The sequence below is a fragment of the Vanacampus margaritifer genome, chromosome 1, assembly GCF_051991255.1.
Source record: "Vanacampus margaritifer isolate UIUO_Vmar chromosome 1, RoL_Vmar_1.0, whole genome shotgun sequence".
NCBI lineage: Eukaryota > Metazoa > Chordata > Actinopteri > Syngnathiformes > Syngnathidae > Vanacampus > Vanacampus margaritifer.
In genome coordinates, this window is record NC_135432.1 from 59,833,440 (window position 1) to 59,851,932 (window position 18,493).

An 18,493-nucleotide genomic window follows, 5' to 3' on the forward strand; every position below is an offset into this window, starting at 1 on the left:
TGTACATCTTTAGGCATGATTATTGATGTATATTTTGAGATGAGTTAAATTTGTTAAGTTGGAAAAAAATGGATTTGTTTACTGTAAACACAGATGGCTTGTTACACTGTTCATATGTAGTTTATTGTTTTAATGACACTCTCGGTTAGTTGTTACAATTGTTATTGTAGCTTGGTAGAACTGTATTGCATCTTACAGTGGAGTGTTTCTAATTTTTTCACCCTCTTACAGACCCATACATGGCTACCAAAATTAATTCCATGCCCCCCCACCCCCCAAAAAAAATTTTTTTGTTGTTGTTGTAATGAGTATTTTAACAAGACAAAAATAGCACTACACAATATTTACAAAAAACATGCAGTGATGACATGATTTTTTTCCCCACTGAATCAATTGAACGGCCATTTTGCTTCTCATTCTGGTGTGCCCACCTAAGGGCAAAATAGAGACAGCATTTTTCTATTTGTATTAGCTTGCTCGGGTCTACCTATTGTTATGGCCTGTACTGTATACACTTTTTCAATAAATATACATATTGTTTCTTAAAACATGAACTGAGATGAATTCATTTGGCACTTATTAAACAATATTTACTCAAATGTGACCGTGACAAAATGCTACATAATAAAGCTAACATAAAACTTTGCATATACAATATTACAATGCACTTTTCACAAAGCAACAAGCCCAAATAATCAGTCAGGTAATGTAACACTGACATTACACCAAAGTTTACAGTCATTCTTTTCAGTGTAACCACTTTTTCTTTTCTTTTCTTTTTTTTTTTAGTGCTCGCAGTGCAACTTAGGCAGTGAAAGTGAAAAAAGATACTATTAAATAGTTCCAAGATGTGGCAACAAAGCCATGGCTGATCAACAGCACAAGAGAGTAAACGTACATATTTAAGCAATAAATTAAGGGTATCACATTTTCTGTGTCTTTGTTGAGAAAGCTACACAAATGTAGTATGACGAAGCAACATTCAGTTTGGAAACGTGTGCATAGAAGTGGGAAGATAAGGCCATTGGGGACAGCGGTGTGAACGAGTTAGAGAGAGCAAAGTGAGGTCAGGTGGTACACAAGCAGTAGATTAACTAATGGAAGATGATTGATGATACAGACGCTCCCCACCTTACGAACGAGTTACGTTCCGGACGATCGTTCGTAAGGTGAATTTGTTCATAAGTTGCTTCAGTGCTATATTTTGTATTATAATTTATGTTTAAAGCCTATATAAGTATATTGAAGGTTTATATAAGTATGTTTAAGGCTTGTACAAGTAACCTGCATTGGTTTGTACTGAAAAGAACTTTTAATAAAATGAAGAGAATACGTACAGTACTGTACTACGTATGTTAGAGAGAGAGAGCGAAAGACACACACACAGTATGTACATGTACGTAATAAGATAAATAAAATGAAGTTTAACTTACTTTTGGAAGATGTACTCGATGCTTAAGGATTTGATGGAGGAGGAGGAAGAGGAGGATTTTATATCATGAGAGATTCTTCGTCGTCGCTGGAATCGGCTTCAAAAGTTATTTCCTGCTTCATGGGGACCGGCGTTTCTTCCTCCTCCTCCTCGCCACGTTGCTCAGCCTCCAATGAGCTCTCACAGCGCCAATCGTCGGTATTAGCGGCGGAAAGAAGCACTACGCGCAATACAAAATCTAACTTACAGCATCTCTTTCCGAACATTTTTCGACATACTGTACGCGCAGACATGTTCGTATGTACCGTTGTTCGCAACTCGAATGTTTGTAAGTAGGGGAGCGTCTGTATATGTCATTTCATTCGTAATCACTTCCTTCAGTGAGCTTAGTCACAAACGTATATGATGTGTCGTGGTGTCACGTGCTTAAAGCAGCAGTCGAGAAAACAAACATTTGGTACACATAAGACTGTGAGGGGGACTCACGTGGGAAATGCAGTTAGTACGTACTGTACATGTAGAGCGGCGCCCTTTTGTTCTGCTTTGGGGTGGTCAGAGTGACACATGGCTTAGCTGGCGTGTTCACTGTTGTGGAGTCGACATCATTTGCGTTTCAGGCCTCCTTCAGCAAAGGCATAACTGCACGCAACACAAGCACAGCATTATGGCACAATGAGAACCCGAAGGACCGTGGTCTAAATTCAAGGTGCAATGAGTGAGGCATCACCATCAGAACAGTCCACCTCCGAGTCGAGCAGAGGGAGGCCGTGCTGGTCGTTAGGCGGCAGGGCTGCGTCGTCGGTGCGCTCCAGAGTCCAGCTGGAGGATGAGGGCGATGAGGGCGACGAGGACGACGAAGGCGGCGCACCCTCCGCCGCGGCCATCTCCGGGCGCAACAGTTTGAGGGACGAGGGCCGAGAGGGGCCGGCTTCCGGCGTCGTGGCTTGCGGCGGCCCCTCGGACAACACGATCTGCACGCGAGACTCGTTGCTGGGGGCCGAGGCCGAAGCAGCGTTGCTGCTGACCGCCTCCTCGTACGAGGGAAGGGTCACCTGGACTCCTTCCACCACGATGGACACGGGCTGGCCTGACACGCCCTCCTCCCGTCTTTAGATTATAATACAGAAATGTCAGCATTTTTGGATACTTTCAATAAAAAAATGGAATGAAAATCTTCCATGTCATTATTACAATGGGTGTATACAAATATGATAAGAAGAATACATATTGTATTATTTACTGTTTTGTAATGGTAAATAAGTTGTTTGCTTTGACTTGTTTTTTTGCCTCACCGGTGGAAGGATTTCAGTTTTGGCTGCAGAAGCACAAAGAGCACCACCAGGAGCAGGATGAGGGCCACTGAGCTGGCTGTTGTTGACACTATCGACCAAGTCGGCACCCCTAACGGTAAGGATGCATCGTGGTCTGAGGGGAAAACAATGAGGGAAATTCAGTCATAGTTTCTAGAAGTCCAACGATTCATTTACACTTAATCGATCCCCTGCCGGCGGCCATCTTGGACAAAACATTAGGTACTGCAAATGCAACTACTACAACTATTACTACTACAACAAAATTGCAAGTGCTACTACTACTACTACTACTACTACAAGTAATGTTACTACAACAAATACTACTAGTCCTACTAAAAGTACTACTAGTAGTACTACTACAAGTGCTGCTACTATTAGTACAAGTACTACTACTCCAAGTACTGCTACTAATACAAGTACTACTAGTACTACTTCTACTATTACAACTAAGTTCTACTACACGTACTACGACTAATACCACAATAACTTCTACAAGTACTACAAGTACTGCTATTACTACTACAATCATACTATTACAAGTACTATTACATTACAAGTACTACTACATATTAGGAATATTTTACATTTTTTTCCTCCTTGCTCAATATGTTTTGACAGATTTCAAACATTCCAACTTCAACACGTTCAGATCATTGAAGCCATCTCATACATTATTTCAATCAAAATCCCAAAATTCAAAATTTCTACATATTTACCTGCAGTTCCAACATTTTTTTAATCGATTCAAATCATTCCATCTTCAACATGTTCAGCAAATTACAGGCCATTTAAATCGTTCCATGTCATTCAATATCATTCCACAACTTTTTTTCAGCTTCTCAGCCTTCACACGCAATTTGTACAGAAATGGCATTCTCTAGTGCCTATATTACTTCCTTGCTTATTGCCTACCGCGTACCAGACCATTCCAATAATAGATAACATTTTTGTGTAGAACCTTACTAAGTATTTTCCTATCTGCATATTTTTAATTGTATATGAATGTAGGCAGTTATAAACAATCGAGGGTGTCTATTACTCACAAATTGTCTCTAATTATTGCATTTGGACTTATCTAATCCCAACAAATATTGAGTCTGGCTTTACCTAGAAACGACAAAATAGCACAACTGCGGTTACCTTTCTCCATTACGCAGCTGATCTGCATGAGGTCGTCCCACGCGCCGTACTGACAGGTGAGATATTTATAGTCTCCCTTCATGATGAAGCCTTCATCACAGAAATACTCGATGACTATGCCGTGAGAGAGTCTTCCACACGGGGCGGGGTGGCAGGTGTAGCCTCCGTTCTCCGGCTGATACGGAGGCCGGCATACTGTCAATCAAATTGAAGACAGTGGATCGCACTTGTTTATTACAATGTCAATAAACTTGTGTGATTCAAAATTTAGTATTGGAGGTCATAAACTGATTCCACTAGGGGTGCCACATAGGATAGTGGCACCTCTAAAATGTAAATGTTTTTGACAGGTTTAATGTAAAATCTCAAAAATATTATTTTTCTTTACAGTTCTAAAGTGTGTGTAAAGTTTCATGAGCTTTCACTCAGTTTTAGACACTCAAAAGCAACATATTTTTTCTTTGTTAACAGCAAGCACAAAATGTGACCTGTGAACCTTTACCGTCAGTGCGTATACAGCGAGGAGGTTCTGAGGACCAGTGTCCCAGGGCAGAGCAACTAATGATGGTGGGTCCATCCGGGTGGTAACCCGGGTCACATCGGTACTGCAGCACAGCGCCCACGGGGAAGGCGCCCATGTTGGTGTCGGTGAGATTAGAGGAAACGTGTTGCTCCATGAAGGGTCTCATACATCCTTCAGTGACAAGTCATGGGGTTAAGACACTTAAAAAGAAAGCTACTCAAGGCCTAATACAAGAGAAGCGGTTTAAAGAATGTCCAATTCTACTTGACTCATTCGTGAATGGAGGTCAAAGAGTTACCTTGTTTGACACATTTGATTTGCGTGAGGCTATCCCACTGTCCATCCTGACAGGTGAGGTAGATGTAGTCCCCCTTGAGAACAAAACCCGAATGACAAAAGAACTCGATGACGGTACCATGCGAAAATAGTCGACAGGGCGATGGGTGGCAGGTGTAACCCCCGTTCTCTGGTTCAGTCACAGGGAGACAAGCTGGGGGGAAAAAAAGAAAAATATTTACAGCGGGAACTCAACTCCTGAACCCGTTAAAACTTCACTAAAAATTCACTAAAATTGGGGAAAAATTGTTAATTAACTCATATGCTCCCAAAAACGTATAAATACGTTCTATTTTAAATATTACCATGGTCACAAAACGTATTACGTTTTTTTATGGGGTTTTTAAATGCTAGAGCATACAGACGGCTTTGATGCAGCCTCTGAACTGAAGAGAAAGCTTAAAGTGATGGTAGTTATTACAAAAATGGCCAGCAGGTGGTAGCAGAGTATAAGAAATCAACCATGTTGCAAAAAGCCCCCCCGCTTGTTTTAAACTGATTTGTGAATAATGATGAAACTTCGCTATCTTCTAATGCTAATTGCTGTAAAAACGGTAAAGAAATATACTTTTTTCCTGATGACAGAAGAGACCCTAATATTTATTTTGGTAGGTTCCATGTTTTTATAGCAATAGAACAGAATATTCTGTGAGCCTTGCAAAATTTGTCAAAGTCCAGTAAAACAGCCGGGAGCGAAGGAGATTACTTCAGTGAAAATGGCTGGCAGCGAATTAATTAAATGTGTAATTGTGTTGAGCTTTACAGGTAATCCTACCGCTCACTGGAGGTGGATTTCATTTAAGGTCATTATTTCCTGAAACTGTAATAATGCCTGAAAGTGCAATAAAATTTGCACTTGACTGTAATAAAACCTGACAATGTAATCATCTCACCAATGAAAAAAAATAAATCCTAACTGATATAAGTGGTTCGGATAATGGATGGATGGATCGATCTATATTTTATTAACATTAGCTTGTTACATTATTATCATTGTGTAATAAATCCCTTATTACATCTTCAGATGGGTCTTTTTCTCTCTCAAAACAGATAATGTAACTTACAAATAAGGTAATATTTAAATATGTTCAGTTTCTCTCCAAGGTTCCACATTTTGTGCTTTGAGAATACAATTCAGTTCTATTATGTATATTCACAGCAGAAATCGCAGTGTTAAAATTTTGGTGTTAAATTTTCAGAGTTGATTTCAACCCCAAAAGTATATTTTTAACACTTAACGTCTTATTTAAATAGAGGTCATGTTGGGATTTATTTGACAGTCGATTGATTTAGTGTTAAATCAACTCTGTAGAGAGTTAATCAAAGTAAGCTCCGCCCAATTGATTCAAAATGCTCTGCCACAAAGACTTATGGGAGAGCTGCTAGAGTTAAATGTGCCTCTTTGTTTTTATTTAATTTGTAAAGTTATATTCATGTTTTATTGTCAAACAATCAAAGATGTGCTAAGTTCACCGTTTGAGCAGAGTTTTAGTGTTGCTATAGTAACGGGGTAACATGTTTAATCGAATCAAATAGAAATTTTATCACATTTTCAGGAAACTGTTACGTTATAGGGTACTCATCAGAATGGTCTTTTCACAAGACATCTTTTTATAAAGCGAAGGCAGTGGACCGAGCGTCTTACCGCCACTCTGTGTGCAGTGAGGAGGTTCTGATGACCAGCGTCCCGGCGAGATGCAGGTGAGAATGTTGGGGCCGTCTGGCAGGTAACCAGGGTCACAGCTGTACTGCAGCACGGTGCCCACGGGGAACAAGCCCCTGTTGGTCTCCGTGTGGTTTACCCAGCTGTTTTCCACCATGTACGGCCTCACGCATCCTGGAAGGAAGACCGAAATACCAAAACGTTCTGGGAAACTGTTGTTTTTATTTGAATTAGACTTACAAATATTTTCAGCATGGGACACTGCTGTTTTCAATCGCATCACTGCAACAAATATTTTCAGCCTGGTTTACGGCAATTGATCCGGGGAGACCAAGAATAACAAATACGGTCAAGTGAATTTTTTTATCTTCTGAATTTTTCTCACGCGTAGACTAAAAGATGCAAGCACATTAAGACTCTAAAATGAAATTGGATCTTGTTATATTTTACAGGTCAATTATTGCAATAGCCAACAACAAATACCTTGCTCTTTGACGCAGCTGATCTGTACTGGGCCGTCCCACTCCCCATACTGACAGGTAAGATATTTATAGTCTCCCTTTAGGATGTAGCCTTCATCGCAGGAGAATTCTATCACAGTGCCATGAGAAAGTCTGCGACATGGGGAGGGGTGGCAGGTGTAGCCCCCGTTTTTTGGCAAGTGTAGAGGCTGGCATACTGTTGAAACATTGGAAACTCTTGTTGATTCTGTTTTAACAGCAAACATTAGCACTACAGACGCTCCCCTACTTACGAACATTCGAGTTACGAACAACGGTACATACGAACATGTCTGCGCGCATGTCAAAAAATGTTCGGAAAGAGATGCTGTAAGTTAGATTTTTTATTGCGCACCTTTTTCCGAGTACTGTAGTGCTTCTTTCCGCCGCTAATACCGACGCTTGGCGCTGTGAGAGCTCACCCAGCATTGGAGGCTCAGCAACGTGTCGAGGAGGAGGAAGAAGAAGAAACGCCTGTCGCTCATAGATAAAGCCATCGCACTCTTCGAGCAGCAAGACCCAAATATTGAACGTTGCACAAAGGTTGCAAATCAATTGAATGATGCCATACAGTGCTACCGCATCATTTATGATGAAAAAAGAAGAAAACTGTGCAATCGTCGTTAGATCGCTTCTTTCGGCCAGTTTCTAGTAAATCCTCCAAGGAAGATACTCATCAACCCTTATCTTCTTCTCCGCGACCCTCAACTTCTTCCTACATTGAAGTTACGGAGGAGGAAGTAACTTTTGAAGCCCATTCCAGCGACGACGAAGAACCTCTCATGATATAAAATCCTCCTCTTCCTCCTCCTCCATCAAATCCTTAAGCATCGAGTACATCTTCCAAAAGTAAGTTAAACTTCATTTTATTTATCTTATTACGTACATGTACATACTGTGTGTGTCTCTCGCTCTCTCTCTCTCTAACATACGTAGTACAGTACTGTACGTATTCTCTTTAAACATAAATTATAATACAAAATATAGCACTGAAGCAACTTACGAACAAATTCACCTTACGAACGATCGCTCGGAACGTAACTCGTTCGTAAGTTGGGGAGCGTCTGTACAATGAAAACACTATTTAACATTGCTGGCTTTATGTTGCGACGACGGTAAGCGACTTTACCATCACTGTGTATGCACTGCGGTGGTTCAGAGGACCAGTGTCCCAGTGCAGTGCAGCTGAGGACACTGGGCCCATCTATCAGGTAACCAGAGTCGCAATGGTACTCTAGTACTGTCCCCACGGGGAAATAACCCATGTTGGTTTTTGGCACGTTAGCCGAGCCATGCTCCACCATGACAGGTTTGAGACAACCTACAAAGAAAAGAAAGAAGACAAAGGCTATATTAAGTATGTAGCAGCCAAGCGTTTCTACTGTATATGTACTTTGATAAAACTAAATACAGTTTTTCAAATCAAATCAAACTTTATATATATATATATATATATATATATATATATATATATATATAATTGTTACTGTCTATGATATTTATTTAGACTTTTCATACATAAAAATGTAACAAAAGTACCGTGCAATAAAAACATCCAAGGTACATCATAAAAACAAAAACCCGCCCCCTCGCCCCATATAGCATATAAATATGTAAAGATGAAAAAGTACTTGGCCCAAAACTGAACCTTGGGGAATGCCACATTTAATTACATGGGCTCTCAAGGAACATGTATCCATACTTTAAGATATTTTTTTTCATTTAGGGCACCAATTTTGATTTTCAAGATAAGATTTAATTTACACTGCAGCAGCGCCCATGAGAACCTCGACAGTAGTCGGGAAGCAGACTAGCATCTCTCCAACAATTCATTACAACAATCTGGTGATACTAGATCGAATTTCATGCTAATTGACAACTACTACTCTTGTTCGGTTGGACTCACCCAGATGTAATAATAATCATAAAGCAGCAATAATAGAAAAAAAATTGACCATTATTTGCAAATGTTCTCTTTTAGCTTCAGGGCAAGTCCTAACCCCTGCAAATAGAATTATGAGGGCATGCATTACCTGAATCTTGCCCTGTGGTTACTATCGCCAATGCCAGCACCGAGCACAAGGACCATTTGAACCGAGCATGGGTCCGACAGGCATGTGATGTTGCCTCTGTCTTTCCATTGCACATCTTCCCCTGCAGTCAACTCACCCTGGAAGAATAGGATTTATCAATGTGAATTTCCATTTCGTGAGAAAAAAACAACAACTGTTTCCTTTACACTATGCACACTCTTGACAGCTCAGGTAGGCTGCAGAGGTTGGACAGATGCCAGGGAAAAGACGCTATGATGATAACAGGGTCTGACAGGTTCGAGAGAGCAGTGTAAGATTGCTTTTCATATTACGCTCGTTAAAGTGATTCATTCCAATGCAGCCGTTTGAAATATACCTAAGTCCACAGTGATGAATATATATCGACGTCAAGTACTATTACCTAATAAACACGTCAAAATGACCTAAACAGGTCTAGGGCTAGCTACCTAGCTTAAACAAACTACGTAATACGGACGATAAAATTGCTAATACCCACCGACACTCAATGCAGTGTACACCCTCCACCCTCACAACGACGACATTTAATTACAATGTTCCGGACGGCTGTGCATAATATTAAACATTTTTAAAATATATATATATATGTAACCGCTAGCCTGCCACTTGCTACACTAACTAGCTAAAGGCTCGAGCCCTGCACCGCCTCCATCGTAACCAAGGAATAGCTCCATAGTTACAACATCCGGGAGATTTCGCGTCCATAGTTACCACACGCTTGACGTGACACTTGAACGCAACAACTTCAAAAGAGTCGCTTTTACTTCGCAGCGAGTTCTCGTTATAATAAAAAAAAAACTGGAAAATTCATGAGTTTCACTTCAAGGGGGCAATGATGGTATGTTTTTCGCTTTCGGTATCTTATATTCTTACGAAAGACGTAAAAAGAACAGGCGTGGTTTACGTCACAGACATTAAATAGGATAGAATAGAAAGCCTTTGTGGTCGTGAATGAGACAACTATCGTGGTTATATTCGAGGTAGCAGACGAATTTGGTGCACTAAATGAAGTGAAAACTTCGTGCGAAACATTCTCCCCTCCCCCCACTCAAGATTAATTGTTCTTACAAATAGCTGAGTTAGACACCGCTAGCATTATAGAATTCGAAAATTCCTACTTGCTGAACACGCGAATAGCTCATTATGGAAATGAGCACAGGTGGTACAGAAAGCATTTCCCAATCTGCATCAAGCGAGTCTCCGGAGACCACGCAAAGAGGTGAGAGGCACCCTTCAAATGTTTGTAATTGCCTATAAATGTCACAACATGACAGTAATTGCCTATAAATGTCACAACATGACAGCAAAGCACTACTAGTGTTTAAATGAAGCCGCCTAATGCTAAATTTATGGGGTTTACTGTAGCAATATAAATGTGAGGTCAATTATAATATAGTACTGTATATGCATAGCTTATGATTCCTTTCAGGTCAATATGATATTAATGCAACTGATGAAGAAAAGCAAGACCCAAAGCTGCAGAAGGCAATTGAGGAGATGAGGAGGCTTGATGAATTACTATCAGTATGCATGTGCAAAGAAAAAGAAGCCAAGCGTCAAAGGAAACAACGCCAAGCTGAACTCTGGCAAGAGCTAATGGTAAATAAACAAAAATGTGCATGTTGCTCTCTTTTATAATGTAATAACACACCATAGTGTACTCACTGTTGCCAAAATTATACTCAAGTAAGACTAGAGTAGATTTTTTTGGGTTTACACGTGTAAAAAACAACAACAGTATAGGTTAACCGCCGGCAGACGTAACATAGGAAATTGTGTGTTTTTTGAAGTGGAGTTCTTGTAGGCTGAAATGTCAGCATTTTTAGGCAGACAGATGACAGCATGACAGCCTCTGTGTGTTGTTTCTGCCATACGTCTTGTGTCACTTTAAGAACTTTTCTTCTCTGTGGTGCTGCGGAGACTTTGTGTGTGGTCGTGACCGCCTGGCTCTGACTCAAACGTTGGATTGGTTACGTGGGATTGGGGAAATAGTGTTATGTGACAAATCTCTTTGGCAAACCAAAACAAGATGAGTTTTCTAAACAAAAAAAAACTTAAAAAGTGGGATGTATTAAAACCACTCTGACAAGTAATTTTTTTCCCAAAAGGTAATATAAGTAAAAAAAAAAATAACAGCAAATCTACTGTGCTGCTACTACCTACCTCTGAATAAGCGTGTGTACTTTTCAAAGGAGAACTTACCTGAAGGCCGCTTTGAAAGCAGCCAAGAAGCCATGAATGCAAAGCTGTTTTGGGCTTTGGAAACGCCGATTGGTAAACTAAAGGATAATCCGTAAAGTTAAATGTCACATTCCCTGTCTAAAATGTGTTTTATTTCTTTTAGGCTCCCCAGAGAGGGAGGACATTGAATCACTGCTTCAAACTCAGATAGGTGATGTTGAACTGGATAAAAGACTACAAAAACTGTTAGATAGTAAGTCTATACATATTAACCTGTGGGCAGTATTTTATTTTGAAATGGCTTGGTCAGAACCAACAAAAAGCCCAAAAATGGTCACAATAACGCCTAGGGGTTAATAGAGTGTGTTATTGCTGAGACAATACACATGCAGTTACATCATGGCAGATGCTGCACTGTAAAGAGACAAATGTGCACTAGATGGCACTATAAGCTTTGTAACCCCCTACTGAAGGTCTTTTCTCCCTTCGAACACTATGTGCTGATTGACAGCACTGAAGTGAGCGGTAGGATTTAATACATAGTATTTATTTAGAAATAAGTCAACAATAAAGAAATAATACGACAGGGGATGTCTTTACATTGCCAACCTACAGTAAGAACATAACCTTTGCTTTCCATAGATTTTGCTGTGTCACCTAAAGTACATTCTCATCCAACAGGTGACGAGAGTGCAGACAACTTGAGCGAAGGCTCCGAGTCCGTGTGCGAGGGGAGCCACGGTGACGCCTCTCAGAGCAAAAAGAGACAGAAAAACTTTGTCAAGAGAAATATTGAGGTATGTCAAAGTTCACGTCAGGCCAAGGGCAGTTGCAGGAATCTTCATATGACTTGGAGCAAGTCTCCTCCTCACTGTTTGTTTTTCCCAGTCTGACTAGGCTGAGGGGAAAACACATTTTCTATTTTTGAGCGCTCCATTGGGAAAAATAAAAGATTAATTGGAGGCCCTTTGATGAGACCTGTTGGTCCATCTGTCTTGTCTGTCTGTTGACCGTCTGTCTTTTTAACTGTTTGGTTGGTCAACTGTGTGGTCTGCCGTTCTGTCTGTCAGTTTGTCTACAGTGTGTCCCTGTGTTTTTGTCTGTATGACATCTGGCATACAGGGCAGATGCCGTCTTTCGGGGCAGATGTAATAATCTTTTCCCTCCATTTTACTCCAAAAGACCAGCCCACAATTTCGAGGGGACAGCCCTCCAGTTACAATAGACAGCAAAATGAACCGATCAACATCAGTGACATAGCTATGTGGTAGCCAGGTGTGATTAGGAGTCATGTCTGAATACAAATATCAGAAGAACCAGCCTTTAGAATAGAGTGTTTGATTCTTGCAGTCATTGGCAATTATATCCATCCGTTATTTTCACACTATAGCAAGTAAGGTTACATGGCTTATGATACCGTCATTCACAGTCATGGTTTCATGAAGTAAAACACACACATATCCAGATATTGCCCTGCTCAACACGTTCACACTTCAAGCAGAAAGCATTGTTTAGAATTGTAAAGATTTTTTGTTAGATTTAATGATTTAAAGGATCTTTTTTTTTTGACATTCTATGCAGTCCCACTATGGTATTCTGGTTAATATTGGGTTAGTGGAATATGAGTTATGAGCAGTTTTTATCCATCTCAGGAGGCGGCCATTTTTCCACTTGCCATCGACTGAAGATGACATCAATGTTGCTCAGGTCCCAGGTTTTATTGAACATATACAAACAAAAGTATGAAATACAAGTTAAAGTTAAAAAAAAAAAGGAAGAAAGAGAATAATTGGTCAATAGTATCATAATTTACATGTTCAAAAGGAGTAGGGAGAAGTACAAAAACATATCTAGTCTTACTCCCTAATACTTCCATCATGTTAATATACTAATCAGTTGTTCTTATTTAATAACATAAAAAAATAAACAATAGAAAATAAACTGAACATGTCTATCTTAAGATAAAATTGGTATGAGTTCAAACAACCAATCACAGCGCAGCTTCAGAAAACAAGTCAGCTGTGATTGGTCGTTGCCTGAGCTGAGCAACATTGATGTCATCTTGGGTCAACAGCAAGTGGCAAAATGGCCGCCCCCTTAGATGGGTAAAAACGGCTGGATTTTGCTGCATAACTCATATTCCACAAATGTAATATTAATCACAATGTCATGTTTAGACTAGTGAGGTCACATCTAACATATGCAGTAGACGCCACGGACTTCTGACTTCCGAGTTTCACACATCAGCGCCGTTTCACGCCACTGCTGGCCCACGTTCCAACACTCGCACCCCTACCCCTGGGCCCCCCAACCGCGCGCAGGGCGTCTCAGCTCTCTGAAATGCTTCGGACAATTGAGACAGACACACTACACACTCGCACCCGTCGACGGGAACGCGCAACCGTGGGTCACAAAGGCGAAAGCGCAAGTACTGGGACGCGGCCCACACGTCGCAAACCGGAACCGGAGACAAAGCTGATGTGTGAAAGTCGGAAATCCCGCCTCCTCCGTGGCATATACCCCGTTGTCAAGAATTGTTTAAGGTTGACTTCCACTTTAAATTAATGGGTCGTTAATCATCTCTGTCAGCTTTTATTGGCTGTTAGCTAACAAATGCATGAGAAAGAAGCACAGTACACTATAAGCAAAGCAACAGCAAATAAAATTATCTAGTAAATGAAGCTCCGCAAAATGTTGAGGTTTACTTGGACTTGTTCCTGCTTGTATTTTATGAGTTTGTTGAGCAAGGTTCTGGATATGCGTACATTATGTTTCACCAAACAATGACTTCTCAGTTAAAGAGGGAGTTAAGGGGTCTGTCTAGTTGTCTTAAGTGGGCCAGCCTAGCTGTCTGCCATTTCTTAATCCTTCCATCAATCTGTCTCCCAATCAAAGTAAAAACCATTTGCTATAAAATAAAGCCAAGGTCATAATTTTAATTTTAACTCAACATTTAAACTTGATAGGACCATTGTCATTTGTCACATAAACTCTCTTGCTTTTAAATAATTCCAGAGTCAAAATATCCGTAATGTGTTTTTGCCCTGCAAACTTGGGCAAGCATGTTTTTGATTTTGGATAACATCTGGTTAAGGACACTGATTTTATTGTTGCTAGTATTTGTTTTTGTCCATTTGCAAACACACAACCGTCTGCAGTCAAGGTCTTTGTCTTTTCCCAACGTTGTGTGCTGCACTAGCTTGTCAGGGGCAAAGGAGGCCAAGTGCTGTTGACACAGGCAGAGGAAGAGCGTCTGGCCGAGCTCCTGCGAGACGTAGATGAAGAGGAAGAGAAGAGTGCCAGAGGCGCAGACAACGAGGTAAGCTGCCATGGGAGCGCAGAACAGGCAACGTATGACTTTTGCAAGTTCTTTAATACTGCTCCCTTCTGTCTGGAGTCGCATCTTAGCAGGTGGCGATTCCATCTTGCCATGTCTGCTATCAACATTCTGCAAGATATTTTTATACTTTATGGGAACCAAACGTTGTTTCCACTATCAAATATTCCTCTCACATAGTTGAATCGGGGACCTTGATCATGGTCACGATCGCGTCTGCGTTTTACAGCTAACCGCTACGCATGTTTTGACGTCTGCTTGGCCACTGGGCAGAGCATCCTCACTACCCAAAAGCTGCACACACGAGCCAGATGTAGTTCATAAGAGGCCACATGGTATGGTTTCTTTTTATGACACATTCCCCTAATGGTTCTGCCTACGTCTTTGAAATGTAGTCAGAATCGTTCAGAAACAGGAAGATGGATTTTCATAAGTTGCAGTGGAGGTGTAGGGTGTGCCGATACTTGAACAGTAGACATATCACAGAATGACCATACAGTTCCTACCATCGTCATTTTTCTGTTTTAACCATCCCATATAGCACTTTTGGCAACTTTTAGGAATCATTATCTTTCACATAAGTTTCCTTTTAGCTAGACCCCAACAGCTTTGCCGCCAGAATTTCTTAATGCCATGATTTAACTTTTTGAACAAATACCGCAGTGATTCTAGTGGCAGCTACCAAATTGATGGGAGTGCAGTTGCTCAGATTTCCATATTTTACTGGCTAGAAGAAGACTTCCTGTTATTGCAAAGCGCGCTATTGCGAATGATCATGACAGAGCAAGAACATTATTTATGTCACTGGGACTTTGGCAGCGAATGATCTTCAGGACTGAGTTCCAGTTCTGGGTAGAATCCAATGGGACACATCAACTCAACATTCCGGCTCTGTTTGCCTTTTACACAGTTTTTATCTTTTCAGAATGTTATGTCTGGTAAACTAAGGTAATACTTTTAGCAGTCCATATTCGTTGGATCCATTTCAGATATGGTATTACAAGTTGTATCTTTAGGATGTGGGAGGAAACCCAAGCACAGGGAGAACATGCAAACTCCACACTGAGATGTTCCAAATACATTATTTATCAATATGAATTATTGGCAATGATAATAATTTCCCCCAAACAAATAAAACAGATGGGAGAACTTTCTCTTTAAACATGAATACAAATGTTTGTCATGGCCTCACTCCCCTAATGCAAGTGGACTGTACCAGTGAAAAGTGAAAGTAAATGATTGTATCCATTATCCACAATTGCACAAAAATGTTTAGATTTTATATTTGGCACAAATGCTAGCCCTCCACAAAGGCTCATGGCAATTGGTTGTGAAGTTTTTGCATTGTCACTAACAAAAGTCATTTTTTGAATAGTATTTACGCAGACATGCATTTGCGCCGTTGTGGGCGTGAACACAGCCAACTAGCTCCAATAGAAGCGGCTCCTCTCATTCCCTTTCAAATAATTGTGCAAGACGTGCACAGTCTTTGCCATTGCAGAATCAGAACTGTATTCACTGTATCCACTCCCCTAATGCAAGTGGACTGTACCAGTGAAAAGTGAAAGTAAATGATTGTATCCATTATCCACAATTGCACAAAAATGTTTAGATTTTATATTTGGCACAAATGCTAGCCCTCCACAAAGGCTCATGGCAATTGGTTGTGAAGTTTTTGCATTGTCACTAACAAAAGTCATTTTTTGAATAGTATTTACGCAGACATGCATTTGCGCCGTTGTGGGCGTGAACACAGCCAACTAGCTCCAATAGAAGCGGCTCCTCTCATTCCCTTTCAAATAATTGTGCACAGTCTTTGCCATTGCAGAATCAGAAATGTATTCACTGGGTTATGCATTAATGGTAAAAAATTGATAGGTTGCATAGGTAAGGACATCCGGTGTAAAAAAAATACCAAAAGATCCCTGATAGGTGACAGTTGCTTCTTCATCTTCGAAAATATTGATGATAAAATGAGTTATTTTTAAACAAAGCTATACGGATAACCTGGTAGCCAATTTCTTGGTAACTTTCACTCTTCAGTATGGATTTTTGTTTACCCCTCGTCAGAGCAAAATCTTGATCCAACATGCTGGGTCAAATCATCAACCCAATTTACTGGGTAGTGGGTATAAATAACCCAACATTTGTTGGTTTCTTTTTGGTTAGCTATTTCATTCAATTTGGATTACTTTTAACCCAGCAGAGTGGCCAACAAAGTATTTGTATTTGTGCATCCACAATGTATTCTGAAAATTGTGGATCAAATTTTCCTCACTGATCAGAGAATACAGTTGCATTATTCAATGGTAATCTAGATCTCGTCTCGTCACGGAACACCAGTGACCTCACCACTCTTCCACCCCTTTCCCTCCCTAGGGGCAGTTGATTCTGCATTAGATCGTTCAGTTGGCAATGCTGTGAGCTTGGGCGTGATCCACTATCTCATCCTTGTTACCAAGATACAGATATGCAATGTTGAGCATCTCCTATTTAGCTTGCCACAAAATAAAGGAGGCCTGTTCCGATGGTCAATGACTTATATAACTGATGTATGTCTTCCAGGGGGACATGTGGGCTGTGCCGGTGTCGGAAAGCCAGGGTTACACCCCGGAGACGTCCGACTTGGAACGTCTGATTACTATTGATTCCAAACTTCGCATTTTCCGGCCTGCCGTCGAACTCCCCTCACTGCAAAGCTTCTATACACTCTTAAAAGAGGTATGTTTCCCACAAAACCATGTCGAGACCGTAAAAGAAATAGTAACTCTTGCAGACATGATTCAGAGGGGCAATCTTGTTAAGCTTAATACAAAACAAAACAACAGGGCATGAATGGCAACATCTTGTAAAATTCGTTGCAATTAACCTTTGGGAAGTCAGCGCTATTTAGGAATTAGGAAAAAATGGCAAAGTGCTTACTGCGGTAATCACTTTTCCATCACCGTTTCCACATAAATTGAGCTTCTTGTGCATTTTCCCCTGAACATTTTTCATCAGGCTCAGCATTATTCAGTCATGATTGGCAATTTTGCACAAAGAAGGTAGGTGGTGTGAGACTCCTTGAACCAGAGTGGCTAAGATGCAAATACATTAGGTTCAGTATATGGACAATGACAGACTGCACTTTAATATGCCACCACAATGGATTTGACATAAATCAATCTTTGATTGAAAAAAATATCAAACACATTAATGCATTCACCATTTTGTAATTACAGCCAATTTATACAGCATACCTGCACTTTCATTGGGTGACATAATTTCAAATGTGACCATTGTTTTTATTACTTGGATAAAAATACTTTGCCTAATGTCAGGAGCACATGGAAATTACCCAAATCCAAGTTTCCTCCCTGGAGATGTTTTGGCAGGCTTTCACTACATTTACGTTCAGTTTCTGTCAAGTAAGTGAAAAGCATATTCTTTTAGGTTGACATCAAGACACTGACTTGGACCTTGAATAGCATATTTCATTGCAATTGCTGTATATCAATTGCTTTGGGGTTAGCAGATAATATAAAAAACATTTATTTAGTAAGTACCCCCCAAAAATATTAAGTAAATAATAAAATAGTAATTAGAAAAGCAACAGGATGTCAGCAACACCGCATGTGTCAATACCATATAATAATTATTATTTTCGTAACGGGCCTTATGCACCAAACTGGAAAACAGGTGACAGGACTTCCTGTGTGAGCAGCGATGGGCTGGAGGTAATATGGTTTGAACGCTCACTTGCTAGAATATTGTTTTCTTTATTGCTGCCATCTTCAGACAAAAGTTAAATAGATGTGTATCATTTATACTTTCTGTGTGCATGTAAACCAGTGCTTCTTAACTATTTTTTGTTACGCCCCCCACCCCCTCCCCCCCAGGAAGAAGAAAATATTTCACCCCCCTCCCCAGCACCCTGCCGTGAATATAAATAGTATTATTTGTCAATCAAATATAAAATTGTTGTAAGTACACATCTGCAGAGGAGTTAAAACTCCT

General features: G+C 40.4%; 2 protein-coding genes across 7 annotated transcripts in view; one reads left to right on the plus strand and one right to left on the minus strand.

Moving 5' to 3' along the window:
- Positions 1–154: 154 nt before the first annotated feature.
- On the minus strand, positions 155–9,663 carry LOC144044265 (sushi domain-containing protein 4-like). Of its 2 annotated transcripts, XM_077558583.1 has the most exons (11): positions 9,458–9,663; positions 8,941–9,077; positions 8,037–8,228; positions 6,891–7,085; positions 6,390–6,581; positions 4,707–4,898; positions 4,388–4,579; positions 3,886–4,080; positions 2,725–2,857; positions 2,160–2,539; positions 155–2,071 (listed from the first exon to the last, which is right to left on the minus strand). In XM_077558583.1, exons 2-11 carry the CDS (start codon positions 9,053–9,055, stop codon positions 2,046–2,048), a joined length of 1,812 nt encoding a protein of 603 aa, XP_077414709.1. In that variant the 5' UTR covers positions 9,056–9,077; positions 9,458–9,663; the 3' UTR covers positions 155–2,045. The 2 variants fall into 2 exon arrangements, with proteins under 2 accessions (XP_077414709.1, XP_077414718.1); XM_077558592.1 differs by lacking the exons at positions 8,941–9,077; positions 9,458–9,663 and adding an exon at positions 8,814–8,907.
- The window catches only part of fsip1 (fibrous sheath interacting protein 1), a 40,317-nt gene continuing 31,446 nt past the window's right edge, over positions 9,623–18,493 (plus strand). For 3 of the 5 annotated variants that reach the window (XM_077558615.1, XM_077558621.1, XM_077558632.1), the window contains exons 1-7: positions 9,623–10,198; positions 10,409–10,578; positions 11,172–11,253; positions 11,324–11,413; positions 11,842–11,957; positions 14,360–14,479; positions 17,063–17,218. In XM_077558615.1, coding sequence (XP_077414741.1) covers positions 10,123–10,198; positions 10,409–10,578; positions 11,172–11,253; positions 11,324–11,413; positions 11,842–11,957; positions 14,360–14,479; positions 17,063–17,218 — 810 coding nt within the window. In that variant the 5' untranslated portion in view covers positions 9,623–10,122. Of the gene's footprint in view, positions 10,199–10,391; positions 10,579–11,171; positions 11,254–11,323; positions 11,414–11,841; positions 11,958–14,359; positions 14,480–17,062; positions 17,219–18,493 lie in introns of all 5 variants that reach the window. The other 2 variants (XM_077558627.1, XM_077558618.1) reach the window with 2 other exon arrangements.